Genomic DNA, 24,319 nt, shown 5'->3' on the forward strand with positions numbered 1-24,319 from the left:
ACTTGAAGGGCCGTCATATAGAGGAGGGTGCCGAGTTGTTCTCTGTTGCTCAAGAAGGTCGGACCAGAACCAACGGGTTGAAATTAAATCAAAAGAGTTTCTGTCTAGACATTAGGAAGAATTTTCTAATAGTTAGAGCGGTTCCTCAGTGGAACAGGCTTCCTCGGGAGATGGTAAGCTCTCCTTCCCTGGAGGTTTTTAAGAAGAGGTTAGATGGTCATCTGTCAGCAATGCTGATTCTGTGACCTTAGGCAGATGATGAGAGGGAGGGCATCTTGGCCATCTTCTGGTCACTAGGGGTGTAGGGGGGGGGAGGTAGTTGTGTAATTCCTGCATTGTGCAGGGGGTTGGACTTGATGGCCCTGGTGGTCCCTTCCAACTCTACGATTCCATGAAACTAGTTAATTCCGTTTGTGTGCAAATGCATCAAAATAACTTTCATACACAAAACTGTGGAAACAAAAAAGTTTTGTCAGTTCTTTTTCTAGAGGTCTTCAAGATGCAAAGTAATAAAAACAAATTAAACTTACAGTTGGTGACGTCCGGAGGAGTGTAAGTGTCATTGATGAACATGCTAGTGGGTTTTGCCACTTTGAGATAAACACAGTCCGAGGTGTTCTTTAAGGCAGTTACAGCTTCTTCATGTGTGACTTCTTCTAAGCAAACACTGTTTACCTAGAGAGAGGGCCCCCCAAACAGAACTGTCAAGGAAGCCACAGGTGTGCAGAGGGCTGCAAGATGACAAAGGTAAGGCCCACTGCTAGCCATAGGAAGGAGGAAAGTAAGATGTGGGAAACTGGCAAAGGGACACAATAGAGCCTCTCTGTGCCAAAAGCGTGAGAAAACTGGGGAGCACTGGGGGAAAAAGCATGTTTGGAAATGAGTGGATTTCCCCCCCAGAAAAGACATAACTTATTTATTTATTGACTTTACAGAATGCAGCTGGGAGATGTTTAGAGAAAAGGAAAGCCAAACTGCCACTCACGGCCAGAAGCTTGTCTCCAATCTGGAGTCGGCCATCCTTGTGTGCCGCCCCTCCTTCAATGATTTTGGTGACGTAGATGCTGTTGTCTCCGGGGATGTGCTGATTTCCAACACCCCCCGCTATGCTGAAGCCAAGACCTGCTTCAAGAGAGGAGAGACAGTCAGCCCCACAGCCAGAGGTGGGCGCCTGGCCTTGCTACTCAGCCCACTGGTGTATGGTTAAGCCATCTGGAATTCTGGCCTGAGAAAGGCACAAAGAAAAGGTTTTAGGGCAGGGGGCAGTTTGGGAGGCATCTAGCAAGGAAATGGGACCACTGAGGAGGATGGCCCTTGATAAGGAACACCTGTGTTGAGGGGTTGACCTTCGTAGGCTGAACATCACTGCGCAGAATCCTAGACTCTTCCTTGAGGGGCGGTCCTTTGCAAACTGCAGTCTGCCCACAGTTGCTCGGGAAGGGGGGGAAGAAACCACAGCAACACTGACACTTGTCATTCGCAATTGTTGACCAACACATGGGCCCACATCTGCTTCAACTTTCAGCCACAAACCTTTGGGGCCTTTAACAAGCTTTATCTCCATGATTTTTTCTGTGACTTGCTTCCTTCTCTTGACATAGAGCCGAACCACGGAACCAGCCTCCTTCAAAGCTTCCACGGCCTTGCTGTGTGTCACGTCACGGACGTCCACCTCGTTAACACGCAAAATGCAGTCGTTCACCCTGCAGACGGGCAGCAAGGAGTCTGGTAAGCGGCCCTAAGCCGGTTTTTACTACATGTTAAGTTCACTTTCAGATTTTAAAAACCCCAAACAGCAGGACCAAAAACATCTTTGGGAACAGCAGTGGTTTGTTTTCCACTTCAAACGCATAGCAGATGCAACACGTTGAGCAAGAACATCAAAGGGCTGCAGGTGGGTCCACCTCTCAGACCTGCGCTTCCCCCCCCAATCCTGCACGTGCTGACTCAGAGTTTAGTCCCGCCCAGTTCGGTGGGATTTGCTTTCTCGTAAGTGTGCCCAGGATAGCCGCCTCAGTGCTCCTCCTGCGAGGGTTGCCCCTTCCCTCACGTGCCCCAAGTGTTTCCCCACAACTGATTAAATGAGCACACCGAAGCTCTTGCTCTTTCCACAGCGGGTGAGGGCAAGAGCCAGCCACGAGCTCTGTGACTCAGCCCTCTTTGCTGTGTCCTCTGGTCTTGCCCCCCACCCCATGTCAGTGTCCTCTGGATGGGATGGACACAGCATGCTGACCCCTCCGCATGAGCAGTCTGGCCCATGGCAGACCAGCTGGAGTGCACTGATGGAGCACTCTCACATGCCTTGAAACACTTCCAACGTTTCCATTTTGAGCAATGTGAAAAAGCTTGTTGGCTTCACACATGAATGAGGACAACGTTCAGCGGCCGTTGCGCCTTACATCAGACTCAGGGAACAGGAACAGCCCCCTCCACTAGCACACCGTTGCCCTTTGGCTATTCTGAATTTATTATTAAGCTTCTGACACACCTTCAGTGCAAACTTAGGCCCAGGAACAAGAGCTTGACGTTTGAAGACTGTCAAGCAGCTTCGGCAGGTTCGGCATGCAGGGGAAAGGTTGCTGTCGGGGAAGGGGGGCTGCATCAGAGGGCCCTCACCCACCGGTCCCAAAAGATCTCCCCTGGCGACTGATTTGCTTATGGGCAACCACAAGTTCTGAAGGCCCAGGTGGTGGTCTGGGAGCAGGGCATGTGTAGGACTGCCTCCTCCCATGCGAACCTGCCCACTGGCTTCCTCAAGAGGCTTTGTTGACCATCCAAAGTTAAAGAAAGGGTCTTCTCTGTGGTGTCCTCCCCACAGGTACCAAATACACTCCTTCTAGGTGTCAGGCTAACTGCCTCTCTCCCCCACCCCCCGCCCCGGGATACCTTGAAATGCATTTTATCTCTGCTGTCTGATTGTTTTAGTATTTTACTGAGAGTTTTTAAGTGGAGTGTGCATGTATGTGCTCCTCTGGCCGCTCTTGGGATTGCTGCTTTTAAAAAAACTGCTGCACTTAGATACTGTTATGCTGTTTTTTTATTGATTTATTTGTATTTAATATTGTACCGTAATATTGTATTAAGACAGAGGGATACAAGAATCATAGATTCTACCAGTAAGGGAGAATGTTCAGCCCCCTCACAAAACAAACATGAGAGTTTCTATTGTAATACAGTTAAGACTATTTAGACCAAATACATTTTGGTGACCACCACGTCTAAACTGGAAAAGTGACCACTGTCTGACCTCAGTACATGTCTGCAAGTTCTGTAGAGATTTATGAAACTTAATTAATTATTGGTGGCTGGGCACACCCTCGCCATGTTAATATTGGTTCCACAGAACCCTGATTCTTGCCATATTGAAATATTGGTCATAACAAATTCTGGGTCTATGGAATGCTCCTGGCCAAAGTTCACTGACTGTATAGTGACCTCCTTACCTCAGTAACCTTAAAGGGATTAGCTTTGGGTAATCTCATCATTCTATGTAACAGACAGCCAATGTTTGCTCAAAGGATGCTGGCTTCAAGATAGAATGTATCATTGTCTTCTCTATGCCTTGATCTCATTAATCATTAATTGTGGTATGCCTTGCCTAAGTTCCATTGTGTGATCACTGACTGACCTTTGCTATCCATTGTAATATTCCTTAATAAAATTAAGAGATCACTGGGGCAATTCAGATTGATCTCTGGAACTCAAGACACTGTAAGCGTCTTCCCTCAAAGCACCGTGCGTGCTTTCCCCAAGGCACTTTCGGGGTGCCTTCCCTTCAAAGTTCTTTATATTTATATGAGGATTCTGTTATTCTAAGTATAGGGCCCTGCAGGAATGGTTATGTGTCTGCGGAGGTTGGAAGGCTAAGTTTCAGTCAGAGGGGGAATCTCTGGAAGACCTGTGGAATGCCACCCCGGCTCGGTCTACTCTGAGTAGACACCTAGGACACACCAACGCGAGGCAGAGGAGCAGCAGCACCAAATCCATGGGCCAAAGCAGGACCCTCCTTTTCCAAGACAGCGGCTAAAACTGGATTTCGGTGGAGCCAAAGTCTAAAAGGGGACAAATATCCAACTTACCGCAATCTCCCGTCCTGTGCTGCCGCTCCCCCTGGGATAATCTTTGTAATGAATATACTGGAGTCATCCCCAATGTGGGGGTTGTCCGTTCCTCCTGCAATGCTAAAGCCAAGACCAGAATTGCCCTGAAAAAGAAACAAGTCCGCTGATTTCACGACACTAGATTTCAAAAGATCCATTTTGCCAGGGGCTCACCAAGCAGATGAACATCAATACAGGGAAATAAGACAGGCTCACTAAGGACAGCACTCAGAAGCAAAACATTCCAAAACTTGCAGGATCCCTCCCATCTGATCTTGTCATGGGGAGAAAAAAGGGCAGGCCAATCTGCCTACATCGTTAGCTGGAAACGGTAAATGTACGAAGGAGGCTGGCTGTCTCGCTCTCTCTCAGCAATGGGGCTGATGCTGGGCAGCAGCCACGGACTGAAGGCGGGGTGAGTTCATAGATGAACTGAAAGCAGAACGGCCAAGAAGGGCCTGACGGGAAGGGAGTGGTCAGCGAGGGGCCAGGAGGCTCCCTTCAGCCCACTGCTGCCACCTTGGACGTGGCCACAGCATCCGAGGCAGAGAGCACAGCCCACCCTGGTGAGGTCTAGCAGGCGCTGTCTGGAAGGCCGGGCCCCCCCGGGATCTGTTTCCAGATCCCTTGAGCCACAGCAGACAACAAAGAGCCATAGGAGAGAGAAATAAACCAGTCCCTTCTGCGTGCTTCTTACTCCAAGCAGCTGGAAAAAGCTCGTCAGATTGAATATTTACCCGTTCCAGAGTAATTTCTTCATATTCATATTCTGCATCCGTGCCATTGACCTGAAGAGATACAAAAACACCCCTGACACCTCGGCCGACTCCTCAAGAACCTGTCTGCCAGGGCCTGCCTTGAGTCCCAGAAGCCGCAGTGTAAGGGAGAGGCTGCCAGGGCTGCCTTGCAGAGCCTGAGGGGGCCCTCTGGCTCAGAGGCACCTTGCTGGGAGCGCACTCCGCCCCCCGGGGGCTGTCATTCATGAGCAACAGACAGAAGGCCCAGCACAGCTCTTCTCCTTCTGGTAGGGACAGACAACTGCCGCTCCTTCCCCGCAGCCGCAGCATGGCTGGCCAGGAGGCTGTCTTCTTGCCCATATCGTGCCGGGCCTCTCAAGCCCTCCCACCGCACTCAGGCTCCTGAGAAGCTGCCATAACCTTCGAAAGGGGGCCAGACTTCACTTCTGTGCCCTCAGAGGGACGCCCAGTGATGCCACAGAATCAGAACTAAGATTTATTCCTGGTCTTGGGAGACAGGCACACCCAACTGAGGCCTTTTATGCAGGGACGTTTCCCCACAGTCAACCCCCACCCACCACTTCGGGGCTTCCTTTTGATTATGCAGACCTTTTCCTCCTGTCAGAGGTTGCCTCACTCCCCATGCGCTTTGCCCGCATTTTCCAGATTCTGTCTATAGCGGCATCTGGAAAACACGGGGGGGGGGGGGGGAATCCCTGCATAAAAGGCCTATGAGTAAATTTCAGAATGAGAGAGGAAGGAGGGCACAGGCAGGGCTACTGAAGATTTTAAGAAGAGGGTACCGCAATGCAAAATTCTATAAATGCTGATGGTGAGATTGATTGACTTGGAAACCACCAACTTCTAAAAAGCTTTACAAACTCTCTGATTGGTCCACAACAAACCCTCTTAGAATGGCTGCCACAAATAGGATTTTGTACAGCAGATATTAGGCCTATAAAATCCTGGATCTGATCTGAGTTGCTGTTTAAAAATCAGCATGACATTTGGGATGTTTCAGTCCTTTAGAAGAGCAGCCATTTTTAGCACTGTTCCATGTTTTTATTAGGAACTGTTTTAGAACCGTCTGTTGTATGAGATCCAAACCAAAGTTTGCCTCTTGGCCTGAACCTTCCGCTCTTGTTAACCTCACCCAGCTCAGGAGTCAGCACTGAGTGATGGGCTGGAGAGACTGGTGGCTACTGAGCCAAGCCAAAATATGTGGACCCCTGGGCAGCCCCAGGCAGGTGACCGGAAACCACCTCTGAATGTCTCTGGCCTGGAAAACCCCACCAGGAGGCAAAAAAACAAAACTGCTGGAGCAAGGGGATGTTTTGGGGTTTATGGTTCTGTCTGATCCAAATACTTCCCAGCTGAAGACTTACATAGGTTGGGGTCTCCGGAGCCTCTGTGTTGACCACCAGTGGGGGAGGATTTGCCTTGAAATTAAAGCAAAGATCCATGTTAGAATAGAAGGAGCATGAAAAGGAAAGCCCATTACTGACCGCCAACCACCCCTCACTCTGGCAAGACAGCTGAGCTGAACCACTTGATGCCCAGGTGCATCCCTCAAGCGGCATGTCCTTGGGCAGAAAGAAGCAATTCACAACTCCAAGCTTCAGCTCCCCGGCCGACTGATTAGAAACGCAGCCCTTTTCAAAGCCAGGTAGTGACGGGCACGTTTGCAATCCACAAACCTCCCCAAACCCGTGCAGTTCTGCTCTCCTGTGAAGTCAAACCCTCAGTGCCTGAGCAAGGCCGGGCCTCCTCCTCTCTGCTTAGCCAGAAGGAAAAAAGGAGACGCGCTTTCTTTGCCAAAAGGAACTGTCACATAGAAGTGGAAGGGGTACTCCAAGGGTCATGTAGTCCAACCCCCTGCATAGTGCAGGAAAATCACAGCTCCCTTCCCCCCCCCCCGACTCCCCCAGTGACCCCGGAAGAGGCAGGCAAAACCTGTGGTTCAAATGAAAAGCTCTAAATCGTCATGTGTGGAGGGCAGGGCCACATGCGCCTCCTCAGGCAAGCCTGTCTTGCTTGTGAGTGCAGTGGGCAGCCACGCATCAGACACAATGAATGCACAGGAGCTGACCTTCACAGTTAGCCCCCCAATGACACAGGTGACATTTAAGATTTAAAACAGCCATGGGGCCCCCTTAAAGGCAACCAGCACACAAAACAACTAAAACAAAACAAAACAAGCCACCCAGCAGCCAGGCCAAGAGAATGCACAGCGGCCAGCCCACGGGAGCAAAGGCGGGGCGGAAACCCTGTTGAAAACATAACCAGCGGTAAAAGATTCTCAGAAAAACCACGAGTGCACATTTTCCCTTTGCCTTTTTAAAAGCTATTTGTTTATTTATTTGCATTCCTCTGGTTGGTTATGTTTTGGTAATGTGCGGTTATGTGTATTTGTTGTACAATAATGTAATAAAATATAAAACATTAAAAAAAAGAGAGAAAAACTCCTTGATCCGTGCCCATCCCTGGCTGGTCAAGGCCAGCGCAGGGGCTGCTCCCCTTTTGTTTCTGCCACACACCAGACACAGCGGCCTGGCTGGACCGGAAGGCCCTGGCCAGAGAAGGCTGGGCACCGCCACACACACACACCCCTCCACATTCTTCAGGCTAGGCACCCCTCCCGCCCTCGAGAACGAGCTTCTTTCCAGCTACTGGGATCCACTCACATTTTAAGCTAACCAATATGAAACATAACATCTCAAAGACTCAACCCCTTTATGGAGTACTCATCCTGCAACATACTGAAGCCTTAATTCTATAAAGGTGAACACAGACCTTGTCTAGGGGAGAAAACAGCAGGGTAAAAGCACCAATACCTGGATTATCAGCAGCCCCACGCAAGCAGCGCTCACCCCAGTACCAAAGCTGCATGCAGAAACAAACATTCATATCAAAGAAGATGGAAGCAAGCATAAAAATGGCAAACGAAAAAGGAATAAAAACCTGTGATATGGAGGATGGGATGCGTGTGGCCTCGGTGGGGGCTGGCAGGACAGAGGTAGTGGGAGCAGAGAGAGGAGGCACGGCTTCCGTGGTCTAAAAGCATCAACGAAGAAAGGTCAGCAGAGCAGTGTGACGAGGGCAGGCACTCACACACAGCCCGCCCACCCCCTGGTCTGGATGGGCAGACAGGCTGGCCGGCCGGCTGCTGTAGAAGCCATTCCTTGGGAGGAGAAGCCACACCCTGCAGGAGAAATGTCCCTCCACCCCGCCCCCCCGCCCCGCTCAATTCACCCGGACACAGCAGACTCCGGATCTGATCTATCACCCATTCAAGCTCCGCTGCCTCCTGCAACCGCCTCAGGAAGCCGTCCGCCACCCACCACACTCCCGCCGGAGGGAGCACGGTCCAATGGGGAAGTATGGGCAAGCGCTTCCTGCAGTGGAGCCTCACCGCATGGCATTCTGAACAACCACGGGGTGTTGCAGTTGTGGCTCTGCGCACCTGTCCTCCCAGGTAGGCCATTTATTTGGAAAGGGGAGGGAAATAAGAACATCCCACTAGTAATGGAGATCTACTCTGGCCAATGGAGCATGGCGCCTGGAGCGTCCTGATGTGCGCAAGAGCTCCCTGTTCCAAGGACGCTTCCCAGCACAGCAGCGTGGCGCCCCCCTCACTTCGCCCACCCTGGCAGCAATGACACACTTTGCTCACTCATGAGTAACGGTACACAGATCTATTCCAGCAAAAGCATTTTCTCTCATGTGGACGTTCAATTTAAGGTAAGTGACCAAACAATCTTCACCTGAAATCCTGCAGATATGCTCTTACATTTAAAAAATCTCACCCTGTTAAGAAATCTGATATTTTAGAAGAGCGAATGTGAGACTTAAAAAGCCCCCCCTCCACACAAACAAACAATGTATTTACTTCACTTATACCCCCCTCCTTTCTTCCCAATGGGAACCCAAAGTGACTTACAACGTTCTCCTTTCCTCTATTTTATCCTCACAACTACCCTGTGAGGTTGTAAGGCTGAGAGGGTGTGACCGGCTCAAGGTATTCCAGCAGAATTCCCCCCCACCCCTCTCCCAGGGATTCCCCTCTCCCAGATGCTAGCCTGGCACTCTTAACCACTACGCCACGTTGGTGCCCTAATGGCTGAACTACCAATGGGGGATGAAACAATTGCTTGACAAATGAGCACAAGTCTTGCTTCCCTGGCTTTTAGGGACGTGTGCGTGGGAACCCAGAGAAAGCGGTCCAACAGCCAGCTGATGTGCCAGTACCAAGGGAATTAATTGAAAAAGAAAACGCCACGGAAGGCGCTGCTTCCTTCCATGTGGGATGGACACGCCCTTCAGCAACTGTTTGGGGGACTTGTCCACTGGAAGGGGGACGGAAGAGCTGAAACGGATCAGGCCCTCTTACTGATCAAAAGAGACAGGTGCCTGTCATTATCCAGCCCTCACTCCAAGGAGATGTGAGGTAGGTTTCTCAGAGAACGAGTTCATCCAGAGGGGAAGCGGCATGGCTATGAGAGGATTCGCACCTGGGTTTCTTCCCCCAGACTTAGCCTGACACTCTAGCCGCACGGTCATGCAGGTGCTACTGGAGGCCGAGCTCCCAAGAGAGTGGACGGAGGGGGCAAGGGGGCGCGCCAGATGGCTGGGCCGGGCCCAGCAGGAACCCCTCCACGGACTTGGGCTCCCAGACCTCCAGCTGATAGAAAATCCACTCAGATGAAACTTCCATGACCAAGAAAACGAACCACAGGGGAAAAAAGACACCAGGGAGAATGACGGAAGCCCCCCCCCCCCCCCGAAGGTCCTGCCGACCCTCCCCAGGACAGGTAAGCTGACTGTCCAGAACAGAGGTCCCCAACATTTTTAGAAAGTGGGGGAAGCCCAGGTGGGGATCTGGCCCAGAAAGGCTTCTGATTGGCTATACAAATTTTTTAAAAAGCTGTTTTGGCAGCAGCTGTTACCACAGCACAAGGATCCTCACTGGGAAACTGAAGGTAAACTGCAGCAGCCATTTTGTAGCTAGCTCCACCGCTTGTGGCAGCCATTTTGTGGCTGCACCCACCACCATGCTGTCTCAGAATCCCAGAGGTACTCACAAAGGGATCAAAAAGGCTGGGGGTGGGGCCCCCCGGCCCAGAAGGACGCATCCATACCACCGGCAAGGGGGCCGAATGCTCTCTGGACTCACAGAAAGAACCAGTGCCCCTCCAGGAGAGGCAGGAGGGAAATCCAAACCCCTCTGGAATAAAACAGAGCGGCAGTGTCTTCCTGGCTGGGGCTACACACGGGCCCCTTACCTTTCGTAGGGCTTTTTGAGTTGCCTCCCACCGAATGCCACCAGATCAGCAGACGGAAGCTTGTTACCTTTATAGCGCTTAGCCAGTGAGCGGAAGGCTCTGCCCGCGGAGCCACCTGGCATCCCCATGACTTCGGCCGGAAGCCATCATGACTCCAGGAGTGGACCAGCCACTTCCAGGCCCCATTCTGTGCAGTTCGCTAGGGGGCCCCCTCCCCCCTCCCAGGACCAGCACTATTCTGTGTCTGACAGGCTTCCCCCCACCCACCCACCCTTCATGTGCCCGACTTCAGCTCCTGCCCCTCGGTGCCAGACTCTCTGCTGGACCCCTGCTGCAGCGGCAGATTTATCTCCCCCCTCCGCTCTCCCCACTGCCTTTCCCTGCATTCCTTCCTTCCTCCTCGCGCTCGGACTCCCGGCCACTTGGCATTACTTCTTTATCCAGCTTGGCTAATTATTGCCTCCTTAATGCTGCAAATTATTTCCATTAATTTCTTATCTTTATTCCATTGGGGACTTTGTATTTTGTAATCTGGATAACACAAAGTATGCATTTATTTGCTTAGCTGATTTTTATCTCGCTTTTCTCCCCAAACAGCCCAAGGTCACCCAGCTGGCTTTCTGTGCGGGAGTGGGGAAACAAATCCAGGTCACCAGATTAGCCTCCACTGCTCACATGGAGGAGTGGGGAGTCGAACCTGGTTCTCCAGATCAGAGTCCAGGAAACCACCAGGGACACACAGCCAGAAGAGAAGTCAGCAGGGAGGCCTTCCCTTCACAGAAGCAGCGGCACCCAGCCAGCGCCCCCTCTTCTTCCCTTGTTCCCTCCCTCTTGCATGAAGGTACCCATCTTTGGTGCTCCCTGCTCCAGTACCTTGTGACATACATGCCCTGGCACAGTTGCCACTGCTGCCTTCAGAGCTGGCACCAGGAAGCCTTGGCAGAGAACTAAGCACCTCTTCCTCCTCCTCCAACCCTTTCCCACCCTGGGCTCTCACAACCTCACCTCAGCCTGTTCTGCCTCTATACTTTGCGGCAAAGGAAGGAGTTCCTTCTGTGGCCCCTCACGGGGGGGGGGGGAGGAAACCATCTGTCACCAGCGCAGAGGAACACGGGCCGGGCCTGTTCCGCTAGCCCTTCACCCTCCCCACCCTGGCCACTGGGCTCAGCCAAGCCTCTACAGGGGAGCTGGGGCAAAGAGCACAAGGGGGCCACAGCAAATTCACAGAACAAAGGATGTGGGACAGAGGCCAGGAAGAAGCTCTGCTAACTCTCCAAACTCTGTCCTTCAGTGTTACTCCTCTGAAGATGCCTGCCACAGCTGCTGGCGAAACGTCGGGAAAGAAAATACCAAGACCACGGTTACACAGTCCGGATAACCCACAAAAACCAATCTCCAAACTCTGCGTGCACCAAACACCGCTGCAGCTGCTTTCCTGGGTTTAAAATGACACAGGAACTGAAAAGGGCAGCGGATCAGCCGGCCGGCCGGCCTGTGAAAGAAGAGCCCTCTGAAACATGCGCCCACATGACAAGCTTTATCAATAGTCCGGTAATCAATATGGGCTACGCAGGGAGAGCCTTCTTTTTTTCCACTGAACACAACCAAAGTTCAGCCAATGAAACACCCGATATCTCTGCTGGTCCCGCCCACTCATCTCACACAAGTAGACACACACACAGCGCCCTCCAAAGCCCAGGCCTGCTACAGCCAAGCCTCACAATGCCATCGGTGGCAGGAAGAAGATTCTCCGCATGACCAGAGAAACCACACGGCCAGGACCGGTACTATTTAATATTTTTAAAAATGACTTGGATGATGGGATAGAGAGCATGCTAATCAAATTTGCAGATGACACCAAGTTAGGAGGGGTAGTTAATACCCCGGAGGGTAGGGTCAGAGTTCAGAATGACCTCGATAGACTGGAGAGCTGGGCCATAAGCAATAAAATTGATTTCAATAGGGAGAAGTGTAAAGTACTTCACCTAGGCAGAAACAACAAAAGGCACAGGTACAGGATGGGAGAGAGTTGACTTGACAACAGTACATGTGAAAGAGATCTGGGAGTCTTAGTGGACCACAAACTGAACATGAGTCAACAGTGTGATATGGCAGCTAAGAAGGCCAATGCAATTCTGGGCTGCATCAATAGGAGTATTGTGTCTAGATCAAGGGAAGTAATATTACCACTGTATTCTGCATTGGTCAGACCTCACTTGGAATACTGTGTCGAGTTTTGGGCTCCACAATTTAAGAAGGATGTTGACAAGTTGGAGCGTGTCCAGAGGAGGGCGACCAGAATGGTCAAAGGTCTGGAATCCATGCCCTATGAGGAGAGACTTAGGGAGTTGGGTTTGTTTAGTTTGGAGAAGAGAAGGTTGAGGGGAGACATGATAGCCATGTTTAAATATTTGAAGGGATGTCACGTTGATGAGGGAACTAGCTTGTTCTCTGTTGTTCCAGAGACTAGGACACAGAGTAATTGATTTAAACTAATAGAAAAGTGATTCCATCTGAACATTAGGAAGAACGTTCTGACGGTGAGGGCTGTTCAATGGTGGAATGCGCTGCCTTGGAGGGTGGTGGAGTCCCTGTCTTTGGAGGTCTTTAAGCAGAGGCTAGATGGCCATCTGTCGGGAGTGCTTTGATTGTGGGATCCTGCATGGCGGGGGAAGGGCTGGGGTCACTGGGGATGTGGGGGGGGGTTGTTGTGAAATTTCTGCATTGTGTAGGGCGTTGGACTAGATGACCCTGGTGGTCCCTTCCAACTCTATGATTCTATGAGAGGGAGCCGAAGACACAGCCAAGGCGTAAGTGCAGCAAACAGACCAAGGACGGAGGCAGAGATGCAGGGAAGAGATCTTTGGCCCACATAACTGACTGGAAACGAAGCACCTCGCCATCCAGGAGCCCAGCACCTAGCCCAGCAGGTGGATTCGGGGCAGCAGGTTCTGAGGAAGAGCTCCTCTGCTGAGCAAGACAGGGAAATAACAAGGGACAGGCTCACCTGGGATGCCAGAATGTGGCCTACCTTCTTCCTCGCGTTTTCCCCATCCTTGCGAGAGAAATGAGCTGAGGGTGTGAGGCCAGGACTGCCGCCACAATACACAGTCAGCGTGTGGAGCAAATTCTCTGCTGCCATCTCCGCATTTTTCACCACCCCTAGCAGAGCCCCCAGTCCAGCGGTCCTCCCTCCACAGATTGCAGAGAGCCACATTTACAGTTCCCACCAACCACAGGAGCCACCTGACTGCCCCGTGCCCCCCCCAGCGCACCACCCCAAGGCTAGAGAAACAATAACATGTGTCACCACAACGTAGCCCTGGCAATCATCAGGGCCCCTCCGACCAGGCCGGGCCCGTCTTTTCCTTAGCCAGGCCTTGACTAGTACCTGCAGCACAGGGAAGGGCTGGCAAGTCGGACTTGTGACGCAAAGCAGTGTGCAAAACTCACCAGTACTGCACCATCCTTCCATCAGATTGGATGTAAAACAAACAACAACCACCCACAATTCTCTGCGTTAAAATTCACTTCAAGTTTTACTCAAGTTCTCCCTTGATACTTCTGATTGGCCGTGTGGTTCCATGCTATAGTTACCTCAAGTCTAGACTACTGTAATAGACTCTACATGGGTCTCTGCCCGTAAAAACAACGTAGAAACTCCAGTTATTACAGAATGCCTGGCTACTGTCAGCTGAATGTGCGCATCAGTTCTATTCTGCAGAAACTCCATTGGTCAGTGAATAGGTACAATGTTCAATTCAAGGTTCCTGCTATAACCTACAAAGCCCTTAATGGCTTTGGAGCCAAATACTTGCCGAAGCGCTTCTCCTGCTACGCTCCATCGCAACAGCTGTGCTTATCTGAGGGTGGTGGAGTCCCAGTCTTTGGAGGTCTTTAAGCAGAGGCTAGATGGCCATCTGTCGGGAACGCTTTGATTGTGGGATCCTGCATGGCGGGGGGAGGGTTGGGGTCACTGTGGATGTGGGGGGAGGTAGTTGTTAATTTCCTGCATTGTGCAGGGGGTTGGACTAGATGACTCTGGTGGTCCCTTCCAACTCTATGATTCTAGGTGGCGCTCAGAGGCGAAGGAACGGTCTTCAGGGAAGGAAGGCGGCAGGCACCCCGTCACCTGTGCCAGCAGGCTGTGTGGCTAGAGAGGCAGCCCCAGAACGGAGAGCCGGGCCTGCCTTGGCCTTCAAAAGGGCTTACCTTTCCCCACGAGCTGCTGGGCCTCGTGCCATCCGGGCCACTGTCCCGGCCTGCCTTCGCTTTGCCCGTGCTTTTGGTTGGACTCTTCTTCACACTGTCCCGCAGATTGGTGAACCTGCCTCGGTGTTTTGAAGGGCCAGGCCACGGGGCTGAAGCGCCTGCTGCCTGTTTGGCTAGCGGCTGTGGCGGCTGCTGCTGGACAACAACGAGTCCTGCGTTCTGGCTGCCGCCTGCACAGCCAGCCCGCCGGGCAGCTCCTGCTTTAGAGCCATCCAGAGCCCCGCAGAAGCACTTGCGCATGTGGCAGTCAGCGGTCATTCGGGCACCCAGCTGAGCCTCTGCCGAACGTGAGTGTTGCCGATGAGTGGAAAGACAGAGAGAGGCAGGAGCAGCCCCAGCAAAAGGCTCTTTCGGTCAGCAAAGCAGATGCCCGGACACGCACGCACTCTCCGGAATGAGGAAAGCGTCCCATTGGGCAGCCTGCTGTCAGCCCCTTGGCCAGGCAAAGATAATCAATGCCTCGCACAAAATGGGAGAGGAGCACAGAGCGAAGGTCCCCTGGCATTTCAACAACTCATTTTCAGAGAAGCTCCTTTACATTACAAGAACCAACAGGGCCAGAGAGACAGAAAGCAGTTCATTAAGCACCTTCAGAAATGGTTGTGACACCCTTTCCCAAGGGGCGCAGAAGGGCCCTGCTGAATGTTGCCCACTTCTGTTCCAGCATGAACCAGAGTTGCACCCGTGACAGGGATGGACCCTGCACACCCACAGGAGGGTTGGGGTCACTGTGGATGTGTGTGTGTGTGTGTGGGGGAGGTAGTTGTTAATTTCCTGCATTGGGCAGGGGGTTGAACTAGATGATCCTGGTGGTCCCTTCCAACTCTATGATTCTAGGACACACCCACGGAAGGGGCTGGATCTGCAGGCGTCTGAGTAGCGTCTTCCGTGGAGGCCACCATGCAAATGAGTAAGATTGGCAAGGGCCACTCACGGGCACTCTTGGTGACGGCCCCCACCCTGTGGATCAACCTTCCTGAGACCGTCACGACGGCCCTCACATCTTTTATTGTTTTGCAGAATGTGCAAAACAGAAACGCGCAGGACTGCATTCCTATAAAAAGAACAGAACTCAAGAAGAGCAGAGGTTGCTTCTGCCAGGGACACAGTATCTCCGTAGATGGCAGGGTTTCTTGCAATTCAGTACCTTCTACTTTTTAAATGCTCTCTGCAGGACAGTATGCAGAACTTCAGTTTTTTGTCTCTTCTCATTGCTTGCAATTCTTCAGTCCTAACCCTACTGTTAAGATTTCTCATTTAACAGAAATCTTTGCTGTTGATGGAAGCATTTTTATCATTATTTGTAACCAACTTGCTATTTGTTTTAACTGCTTTTATCATATTTTATAATCCTCCTTGAGCCTCAGGGAGAAAGGCCTAATAAGAATAATAATTCAGCTGCATAGGCTGACCAAGGGCTCCTCCTGAACACAACTCCAAATCTCCACAACCCTGATATAATCCTCATGGGCAAGAAATGATTGCGTTTTAAAAATAAAACTGTTAGTTTTATCTTGGTCCCATGAAATTACCTCCGTTTCTTAAAAAGTATCCCAGTTTCCTGGAACATGGGGGAGGGGCGCTACAAGGAATGGAGACGCCAAGGGTCGGTCAGGTGGCCGGCCAAAGAGCCCCTGAGCATCACGGGCCCATCCCTCTGCCCAGAAGCATGCCTGAGAGGGCAGAGTGAGACCCAGCTCTGCCCTGTAAAGTTTGGCCGAGGAAACCCCACCCTACTCCTGGACCGCCTTGCTCAACTGCCGGGATGCTCTTGAGAGCGTTCATGTGGCTTCGCATGACCTCCACCGCATGTGGGAACAGGGGCCATCTTGGGTCCCACAGCTACAGACATAAGGCTTCCACACAAGCCCACGCCAAGCTGCCCCTGATCTAACGAAGACTGCCAGGTCAAGAGGAATGCTCTGAACACTATCAAGATCGTCGAGAGGCACACAAAGCAGGGCGGGGCGGCCCTCACCCCACTCTGGGGCCTCGCTCCAAGGCCTGCCGTTGAGTCTCAAGAAGGCGCCCTTTTCCGAAGCCAACTGGCACAGCCACACGCGTCCGCTGCAGCAAAACCAAACAAGGAGTCTTCTGGCGCCGCCTTGGCAGACTGATTGAAGCAGGAGCTCTCAGGAGCGACAGGCAGCCCCACTGGGTCACACGTGCATGAAGTGAAGCCTCAAGCAGAAGAGGTACTCAACAGAGGGGGTGAGACAGTGGAGAATGGGCTAAAAGGCCATGGAAGATGCATAGCATGCCCCACTGCAGGGGGATTCCACGCGGAGTCCAACCACATGAGCCCAAAGTCCTGCCACTAGCTCTACCAGACGCAAGTGCCCCCCGTGACACCCACACACACACACACACAGGCCACCCATTCAGCAGCAGAAAGCCCCCAGAGGAAGAGCTTCCTTGCTTCCTCCAGGAAGCCTTCCAGAGCTGGGGTGGGCCCGTGGCTCTCTCTCTCCCCCCAACCCCCCAGGTCTTCAGAGTTGGGTTTATCAACACCGAAGCCACCGCTGACAGTTTATGTTCTTTTTGTTTCACTCATCAGCACGACTTTACTGTTGAAAAAAAGTAGAGTAACATTAACTAAGGGAACATGAATATACTGTAATATCCTTTTAGGTGAGAGGGCGGATATATTAAAAAGCAGAGGAAATCCTCCATGCTTTTTCTATCCTGGCAAGCAGGCAGGCAAGCCCATGTCTAACTTTTGATGTTTGTATCTGGAGGCTCGGTTCCCTTTCCAGATCTGACAAGCGCTGGAATGCACAGCGCCGTGGGAGAGGCCTGCCTTCCGTGCCTACCCAATGGCCACCCCCCTCACCCGGTTGCTATGACAGCGTTTCAGGTGGTGCCTGTCTTGCAATGGAAAGCCCACCAAATAATCCAAACAGCTGTTCTGATCGTGTGCCTCACTTATGGCCAACAAGGACTCACGCTTTGCTGTGGTTAAATGCGCAATACCAAACCAAGATCTCAACGCTGAAATCTCCCTGTTGGGTACAATTTCAGTTGTAAGTTTCTCAAACATTATACATGAACACATTTAACCTGTATTCAAATTTTATGTGTTCTATTGCCTTTTAATCTCATCTTTTCTCCAAGTAGCTACCTTATACTGAGTCAAACCCCTGATCTTCCAAGGTCAGGACTTGTCCTCTTGTGACTGGCAGCTGAGGTTTTTCACATGCCACCAATCACCCATTCCTTTGGCCTGGAGAAGCCGGGGGTTGGACCTGCAATTTTCTGCATGCCGAGAAGATGCACACTCACAGGGCCACCGGCCCCAACCCTTGCCTGGCTCCTCGTCAAGACATCTAACCAAAACCCCACATGTGACATCTCTGCATGTGGTACCGGTAAGAGTCACAGCAAACCACCCCATAAGACATTCGCTCGCTGGCCATCCCATCAGTGACTCCTGTCCTCCACTACCGGGGTACGTACACACACACACACACACACACCCTTGGTTAGCTGCCTTGGAGGCCCTTCTGAGGGAGGAAAGGCAGGATACAAATTTTGAAAATAAAATAAATAAGTAAATAATACTCTCCACTCCTATTCCTCTGATGACGGATCAGTTTTCTTTAAAAACCACAAGAGAGCTTAAAAGCTTTTATACAAACCAACGGCAGCCACAGCTACTGTGCTACAGCTGCCCGTAATGGAAGCTACAGATTCTCTGTTCTGTCTTCTTCATACATATATAATAGCATTAGGCTGAAGGTGGAGATTTTTTGTTTACTCATTTGTTTCTTGGCACCTCTGAAAGAAGTTATTAGGGCAAACCTTGTGACCACACGACGGGAAAATCTCCAGCACTCATTCAGATTCTGTACAAATAATTTTAATGGCTTTTTAGTTTCCCCCCCTAAAGCTCCTGCTCTGCGTGAAACGTTAACATAAATTCTGGGGCTGTTAAACTGCTTTACGTAAAGTGCAGGCAGTTGGCAGCTCCCAAGGCATCCGGCCCTTGCCAGCGTCACCCAGCCCTGCCCCACGGAGCATCAGCCTCTGGAGACCACCACCCTGTGCTGAACTGGGCAAAAATGGTGGGCTGGATGTGATGAGAGGTGGTGAGGGAAGGCCCCGTCCCCTCTGGGCCATGAGGAGGGAAGAGGCGCTCCGTTGGCGGCAACTGCTGCTTTAGGGGCCGGGCTCAAGGGCCTCCTGCAAGTAGCTCCCCAGCATTCTGGCCATTCGACTGGATGCAGCCCTAGAGGCCACCTCTGCCCGCCCAAAAGCCAGAGCAGCCCAAACGGATGGTGACCCAACCAGGGCATAAAGCTCACCCGAGAGAGGCAATGGAGTTCACTGTCAGGGACTTCCTCCTAATCTGCAACAGCAATTCTACCTCCCCGGAGCTTCTGGGCACTGGATGGAGTGCTGCCTTCTGAAGAGGCAGAGAACAAGCCTTTGCCCTCTTGCAGGGGACAGCCCCTCGGGGACTGGGTGAGTGCCAGCACGCTCTCCTTCAGTCGCCGCTGCTCCGGGCTTAACAGAGTGAACCAGGCACATCAGCCAGCGGCCAGGACCCCCTTCCCTGCGGGGAAGAAGCGAAAGAAATGGGGGGCCTGAGGGCAGACAGGGCCACCTTCGACTGAGGCCAACCACTGCTCCACCCCTCACAGCGCTGCGTTTCAACAGGAGACCACCCCACACACACCCCTCCAGCAGCAGCTGCCCAGAGTCTAGGCACAGAAGGAGCTCTCCAAGCCCCCACTTCACAGGAGCCTTGAACCACAGAGGACAAAAACTGCCCCTGGGACACACACCCCTCCCCTGAGCCACCATCCCTCTCTCCACCTCACTTCCCAGCAGGCCTTTCCTCCAACCTTATCTGCTTCATTTCAAGAAGGCCGCCAAAGTATTTTATTTATTCAAAACATTTATTCACCACCTTTCTTCCTTACAGAGCTTAAGGCAGCTTAGATAAAATAAATAAAATAAAAGGTGGACATGGCCATCAACTAACCATGCAGTTGCAAAGACTTGAGGGCACTTCAAACCAGAATAGGAGGAAGCAATTTCTGCTAATTATCCCCCCCCCACACATACACACACACTAGACCCCTATGCTGCACCCAACAGAGGTCTGCTGACCCCCAGGAACAACTTAGTCTGCAACTCAGAGAAGCTCCAGAATCATGGATTAGGGAGAACAACAAGTTGCCCAGGTTGGTTCAGCTACAATGCCCAGAGCCCAGGTGAACTTAAACTGGATCAACGGTTGATTAAAAACAATCAGAGGGATCCCATGGAATCAGTGCTGATCTGGACAGGGCCAGCAGCATCTTTGCAATGACACAAAACAAAGGCGATTCACACGTGATATAAAGTTCAGCAACACAGTGCAAATACTTCAGGATAAAATTTCAAGAGGTTCTCAAAAGATCTGGCTAAGAGAAAGCCAAAGAATGTCATCAATTAAGCTTCTAATTGCCCCTAAACGTATACGAGGTGTTTGGACAAGCATAAAGAAGAAATGAAATACTCAAGAGGTGGGGAGGAGATACCCAGTGAGGCGGGAGCACCCCTGAAGGTGGAAGTTCCCATGAGCCACCATGGCTAGTGGCCACGGACAGAGCTCTCTCCCCTCCCCAAATCTGCCCAGTCCCCGTTAAAAGCCTCCTGTGTTCACGGCTTCCTCTTCACTACCCCACCAGACTCCATTCTCTGCGAGACAGGCCCATTTTACGAGATTGTTGTTGAAGTTTATGACTGCATTTCAGTCTAAAAGGCAAGTAACAACAAATCTCAAAGCCTGACACAGGGAGCAGGTTAATGTCAAATATTTATAAAGATGTCAACAACATGAAGGAAAACAGCTATATCTGCATTTATTAATGAAGGGAGATGAATGCAAGGGTGTAAATTACAGGAAGGAAGGAAGGAAGGAAGGAAGGGAGGGAGGAAGGGAGGGAGGAAGGAAGGAAGGAAGGAAGGGAGGAAGGGAGGAAGGGAGGAAGGGAGGAAGGAAGGAAGGAAGGAAGGAAGGAAGGAAGGAAGGAAGGAAGGAAGGAAGGAAGGAAGGAAGGAAGGAAGGAAGGAAGGAAGGAAGGAAGGGGCGGCAGAAAAGCCCCCCCCCTTAAAGACCAGCTCTGCAGGTGCCAAGGCTGCCATGTAAAGCTGTGGAAACTCACCCCTTGGCACTGACCAAAGAAAGTTGGACTAAGCCCGTCAGGGATACTTGTGGCGTAGGGTGTCCTCCCCTCGGGCAGCGTGCCCAACTGGCCACTCTTCTAGCCAGGTCATCTTGTTGAGCTCCACTCTGGCTGGCTGCAGCCCCCTGCTTCCCTCGAGAGCCCAAACACCTCCCTTGGTTCCTCCTCCTTTATGTCATCAAGCAACCTGCAAGCCCTTCAGAATCCAAAATCTAGTTTTACGAGGGGAAGCGTTTTACCCAGCCAGAGCTCTGGGATGGGCCAAACGTTAGCTGCAAAGCAATACTGGGAGGACATCTGATCAAACCCCGACTAACTCATGAAAATACTAAAAACACCCCCCCACACACACCCCAGAAGGCAACCCTGGCCGAATCTCATTTTGCTGTATTGTTCACATTTAGCATTCTGGGGAAAGCGAACAGCAAGTCGCGACAAACTGATGGGAGGGAACTAATGCAGCAGGCCTCCAATCTATTGTCCCAGCATTTGAAGGGAGGCTAGGATGCACCCACGAGGCCCCACCGAACGTGGAGAGCCCCTCCTGTCTGCCACCCCTAGCCTCCACGGACAAGAGACGTGGGGGGGGCCTGTCCCCCCCCACCTTCACAGGCTCCTGGCTGCTACAAATGGCTGCTCCTCCCTGTGCCCAGATGCAGAGGCGACCATTTCAACAAGTGAGGCTTTCTTTACCTGGCTGGAGCTCGCAGCGACAGAAATGCAGTCAAAGAAGCGATGCCTGCGCGTGAAGAAAGCGACAATCTGCTGCCAGCGCGACAGCGGCTCCGGCTCCTCTGGCAGCGCTTCAGCCGAGCCCTTCTGCACCCACAGCTTCTGCTTGGGCCCTCCCGAGCCCTGGCCCGATCCGGTGCTGCCGCCTCGGCTGGTGCGCGAGTAGAGGAGGGCGTTGTTTCCAAAAATGTAATTCATCTCTGCAGCCCTGCAGGTGGTTGTCAGGCAGACGTGCTTCCCTGTCAGCTGCTGAGCCGTGAATGATCAGCCCGACTGCAGGCAGAGTTACAGCAGCATCCCTTGGGAGAGAGGCGAGCCTCCCTCCCAGCTGCCCTTACAGGAGCCGACCTGCACCTGTGGCTTCCCCGAGGGGGCCCAGCCACCGCCAGAGCGAAAAGGGGCAGATCTGCTGCTGCTCTCTGTGACTACGATCTGCTCCTGAGGGCTGCTGATCTTTTGTCTGCAGCGAGGGAGATGGACCGGGATGCAGGGAATGAGGCCTACTAGCAAAGGCAGAGCGCCCAAACAGCTAGCGCATCTGGTGGGGAGAAGCCAGAGAAGCAACCACACGGTTAAAAACAATCAAGCAGGCAATGCACACAAGGCACCTGTGGTCACCCACTTACAGTCTCAAAGTCCCTAGGAAGTCATTTTTAGCCTCTGGGAAAGAAAATCTGGGACATTATCCAGACGGTTTGCTCTCAGCAGGCAACCAAAGGGTCCCTCAGAAACTTGGGGTGTTCAGCCCTCAGAAATTGGACTTTGACTTGTGCGAAGGCAGAAGTGACGGCCTGCTGATGAACATCCCCAGCTCCCACTCATCCCTACCCCACATAATAAGCCCAACAGTAAATCCCATGCACAAACCCATCCCAGGGACACAGGAAACAGACTTTATGCAGAAAACATGGGATGGAAGGCAAGAGAGCTGCGGTGCCACACCAAAGGGGGGGGAAGTGGCTAAAGAGCCTTTCCTTGCAGAGTGGCAGCAGCAGGTGGGCAACTCTGGCTGTAAAAGACACTGCCAGAGACAGGATGGGTCCAGATAGGAAAGAGCCCCAGGAATCACAGAGCTTGCTGCACAAAGACCCGGGCAGAAGAGAGCCCCAGGGTGCCAAGTGGGCACACATCGCCAATCCCCTGGCAAGAGCAGAGCACTGGGGGAGCCCAGGCAGAGCCCGCCACCCGTCACAGCCCCACGGGTAAGGATGACCAAGTGTAAGCCCTTGGCCCAATCTGAACCAAAAACCACATCAGAGACAGTCAGGTCCAAAGAAGTTGGTTTTTACTGGTCAAATAGGTTAACAGAGCATAAAGAAAAGGTGATAGCAATGGAGTTTGCTGGCTTGCACTTGGTAATATAAAAGCATGAAAAAAACGCAAGAGATTACAAAACACAAACAGAGCTGTGATTCTCACAGCTTCAAAAGAGTTTAGGTATGCATAACAGTCCTTGAGGACTGGTCGGTGGGAAAACGAAACTAACTGAGACACAGGCCTGACATTCTGCCCCCCTTAAGGCCCCCCTCCACCTTGCAAGGGGGACGGCTTGTCAGGGTAGGCGTTGTGAAAGGCGTTCACCAAGTGCGGGGCGGATACATCCCGTGCACACACCCATTCGTCGTAGGCAGGGGGGAAGTGCTTCCAGCGAATTAGGTATTGCAGGGACCCATGCCGTATACGTGAATCCAGGATCTTTGACACTTCAAAATGTTCTCCCCCCCCCCCACCATCACGGGTTGCTCGGGAGGCGGTTCTGGGTGCCATTCCGAGGATGCGATATGAGGCTTGAGGAGACTGACATGGAAGACTGGGTGGATACGTCTCAAGGTTTTAGAGAGAGTCAGTTCCACAGTGACAGGGTTAATGATCCGGGCAATGGGATACGGCCCTATGTATTTGGCACTGAGTTTGTGGCAAGGGCGGGTGGGTCGCAGGTTTTTGGTGGAGAGATAAACCAAGTCACCAATTTGAAAGTCCTTGCTGGGAGAGCGATGCTTATCGGCTTGAGCTTTATATTTGCGCTTGGCTCTGTCTAGGTTTCTCACCAGCCAGGGCCATGTGGTGCGGAAGGCATGTGCCCAAGAGGCTACGTCAGGATCCCCCTCCCCCTCGGATACCTCTACAGGGGCAATAGGACTGAAATCCTGACCATACACAGCATAGAAAGGGCTGAATCCTGTAGAATGATGGACAGCATTATTGTAAGCATATTCTGCAAAAGGCAACAGTTCAACCCAATCGTCTTGGTGGTAATTGACATAACAAACATAAATAACATTCCAGTACAGCATTGACACGTTCAGTTTGCCCATCCGTCTGGGGATGGTAAACACTAGACAACCCTTGCTCCACCCCCACCAACTTGAGGAAAGCCAAAATTTAGCCACGTAACTACTTCCGCGGTCGCAAATTATCTTGTGCGGGAAGGAATGCAGACGGAAAACATGTGACACAAAGAGGCGGGCCAACTTGGGGGCGGAGGGAATACCTGCACACGGAACCAAATGTACCTGTTTGGAAAATAAGTCAGTAACAACCCATAATACAGTTTTGCCCCCACTAATGGGGAGATCCGTCATGAAATCCATGGCAATCACCTCCCAGGGTCTGCTGGGAATTTCCAGCGGTTGTAGCAGTCCCGGAGGCTTGCCTTGAGACCGTTTGACCGTGGCAAAAATAGGACAGCGAATGGAGGAGTCTACATCAGAATGCATTCCCCCCACCAAAACTGTCTGCGCAACAAGTGAAGGGTTTTCAGGAACCCAAAGTGCCCCGCAGTCTTAGCTCCATGGGCCAACTGCAGGACCTCTCTTCGGAGTATTCTAGGCACGTATAATTTCGAGTCTTTGTACCAACAACCACCTTGTTCCAACAAAACTTGGGGTAGGGTCTGGGCAATGCGTTCGGCTAGGCATTGAGCGCGAAGGGAGTCCAGGAAGGAGTTGGAGAGGATCACCCCCCTCCCCCCGCGGAAGAGGGTGGATCAGGAGCTGTTGGAGATTGGGGGGGGAGACTGG

At 52.0% G+C, this 24,319-nt stretch overlaps 1 protein-coding gene across 4 annotated transcripts in view; it reads right to left on the minus strand.

Annotated features, from left to right (window-relative positions):
* DLG1 (discs large MAGUK scaffold protein 1) overlaps positions 1-24,319 on the minus strand; it is a 127,529-nt gene that overhangs the window by 57,079 nt on the left and 46,131 nt on the right. For 3 of the 4 annotated variants that reach the window (XM_056849416.1, XM_056849415.1, XM_056849414.1), the window contains exons 5-10: positions 6,223-6,276; positions 4,838-4,888; positions 4,080-4,204; positions 1,534-1,703; positions 986-1,122; positions 531-675 (exon numbers count right to left, since the gene is read on the minus strand). In XM_056849416.1, the coding sequence (XP_056705394.1) occupies positions 531-675; positions 986-1,122; positions 1,534-1,703; positions 4,080-4,204; positions 4,838-4,888; positions 6,223-6,276 (682 nt within the window). Of the gene's footprint in view, positions 1-530; positions 676-985; positions 1,123-1,533; positions 1,704-4,079; positions 4,205-4,837; positions 4,889-6,222; positions 6,277-21,260; positions 21,498-24,319 lie in introns of those variants that run through there. The other variant, XM_056849417.1, reaches the window with a different exon arrangement.

This window comes from Euleptes europaea, chromosome 5, assembly GCF_029931775.1.
Source record: "Euleptes europaea isolate rEulEur1 chromosome 5, rEulEur1.hap1, whole genome shotgun sequence".
NCBI classification, from domain to species: Eukaryota; Metazoa; Chordata; class Lepidosauria; order Squamata; family Sphaerodactylidae; genus Euleptes; species Euleptes europaea.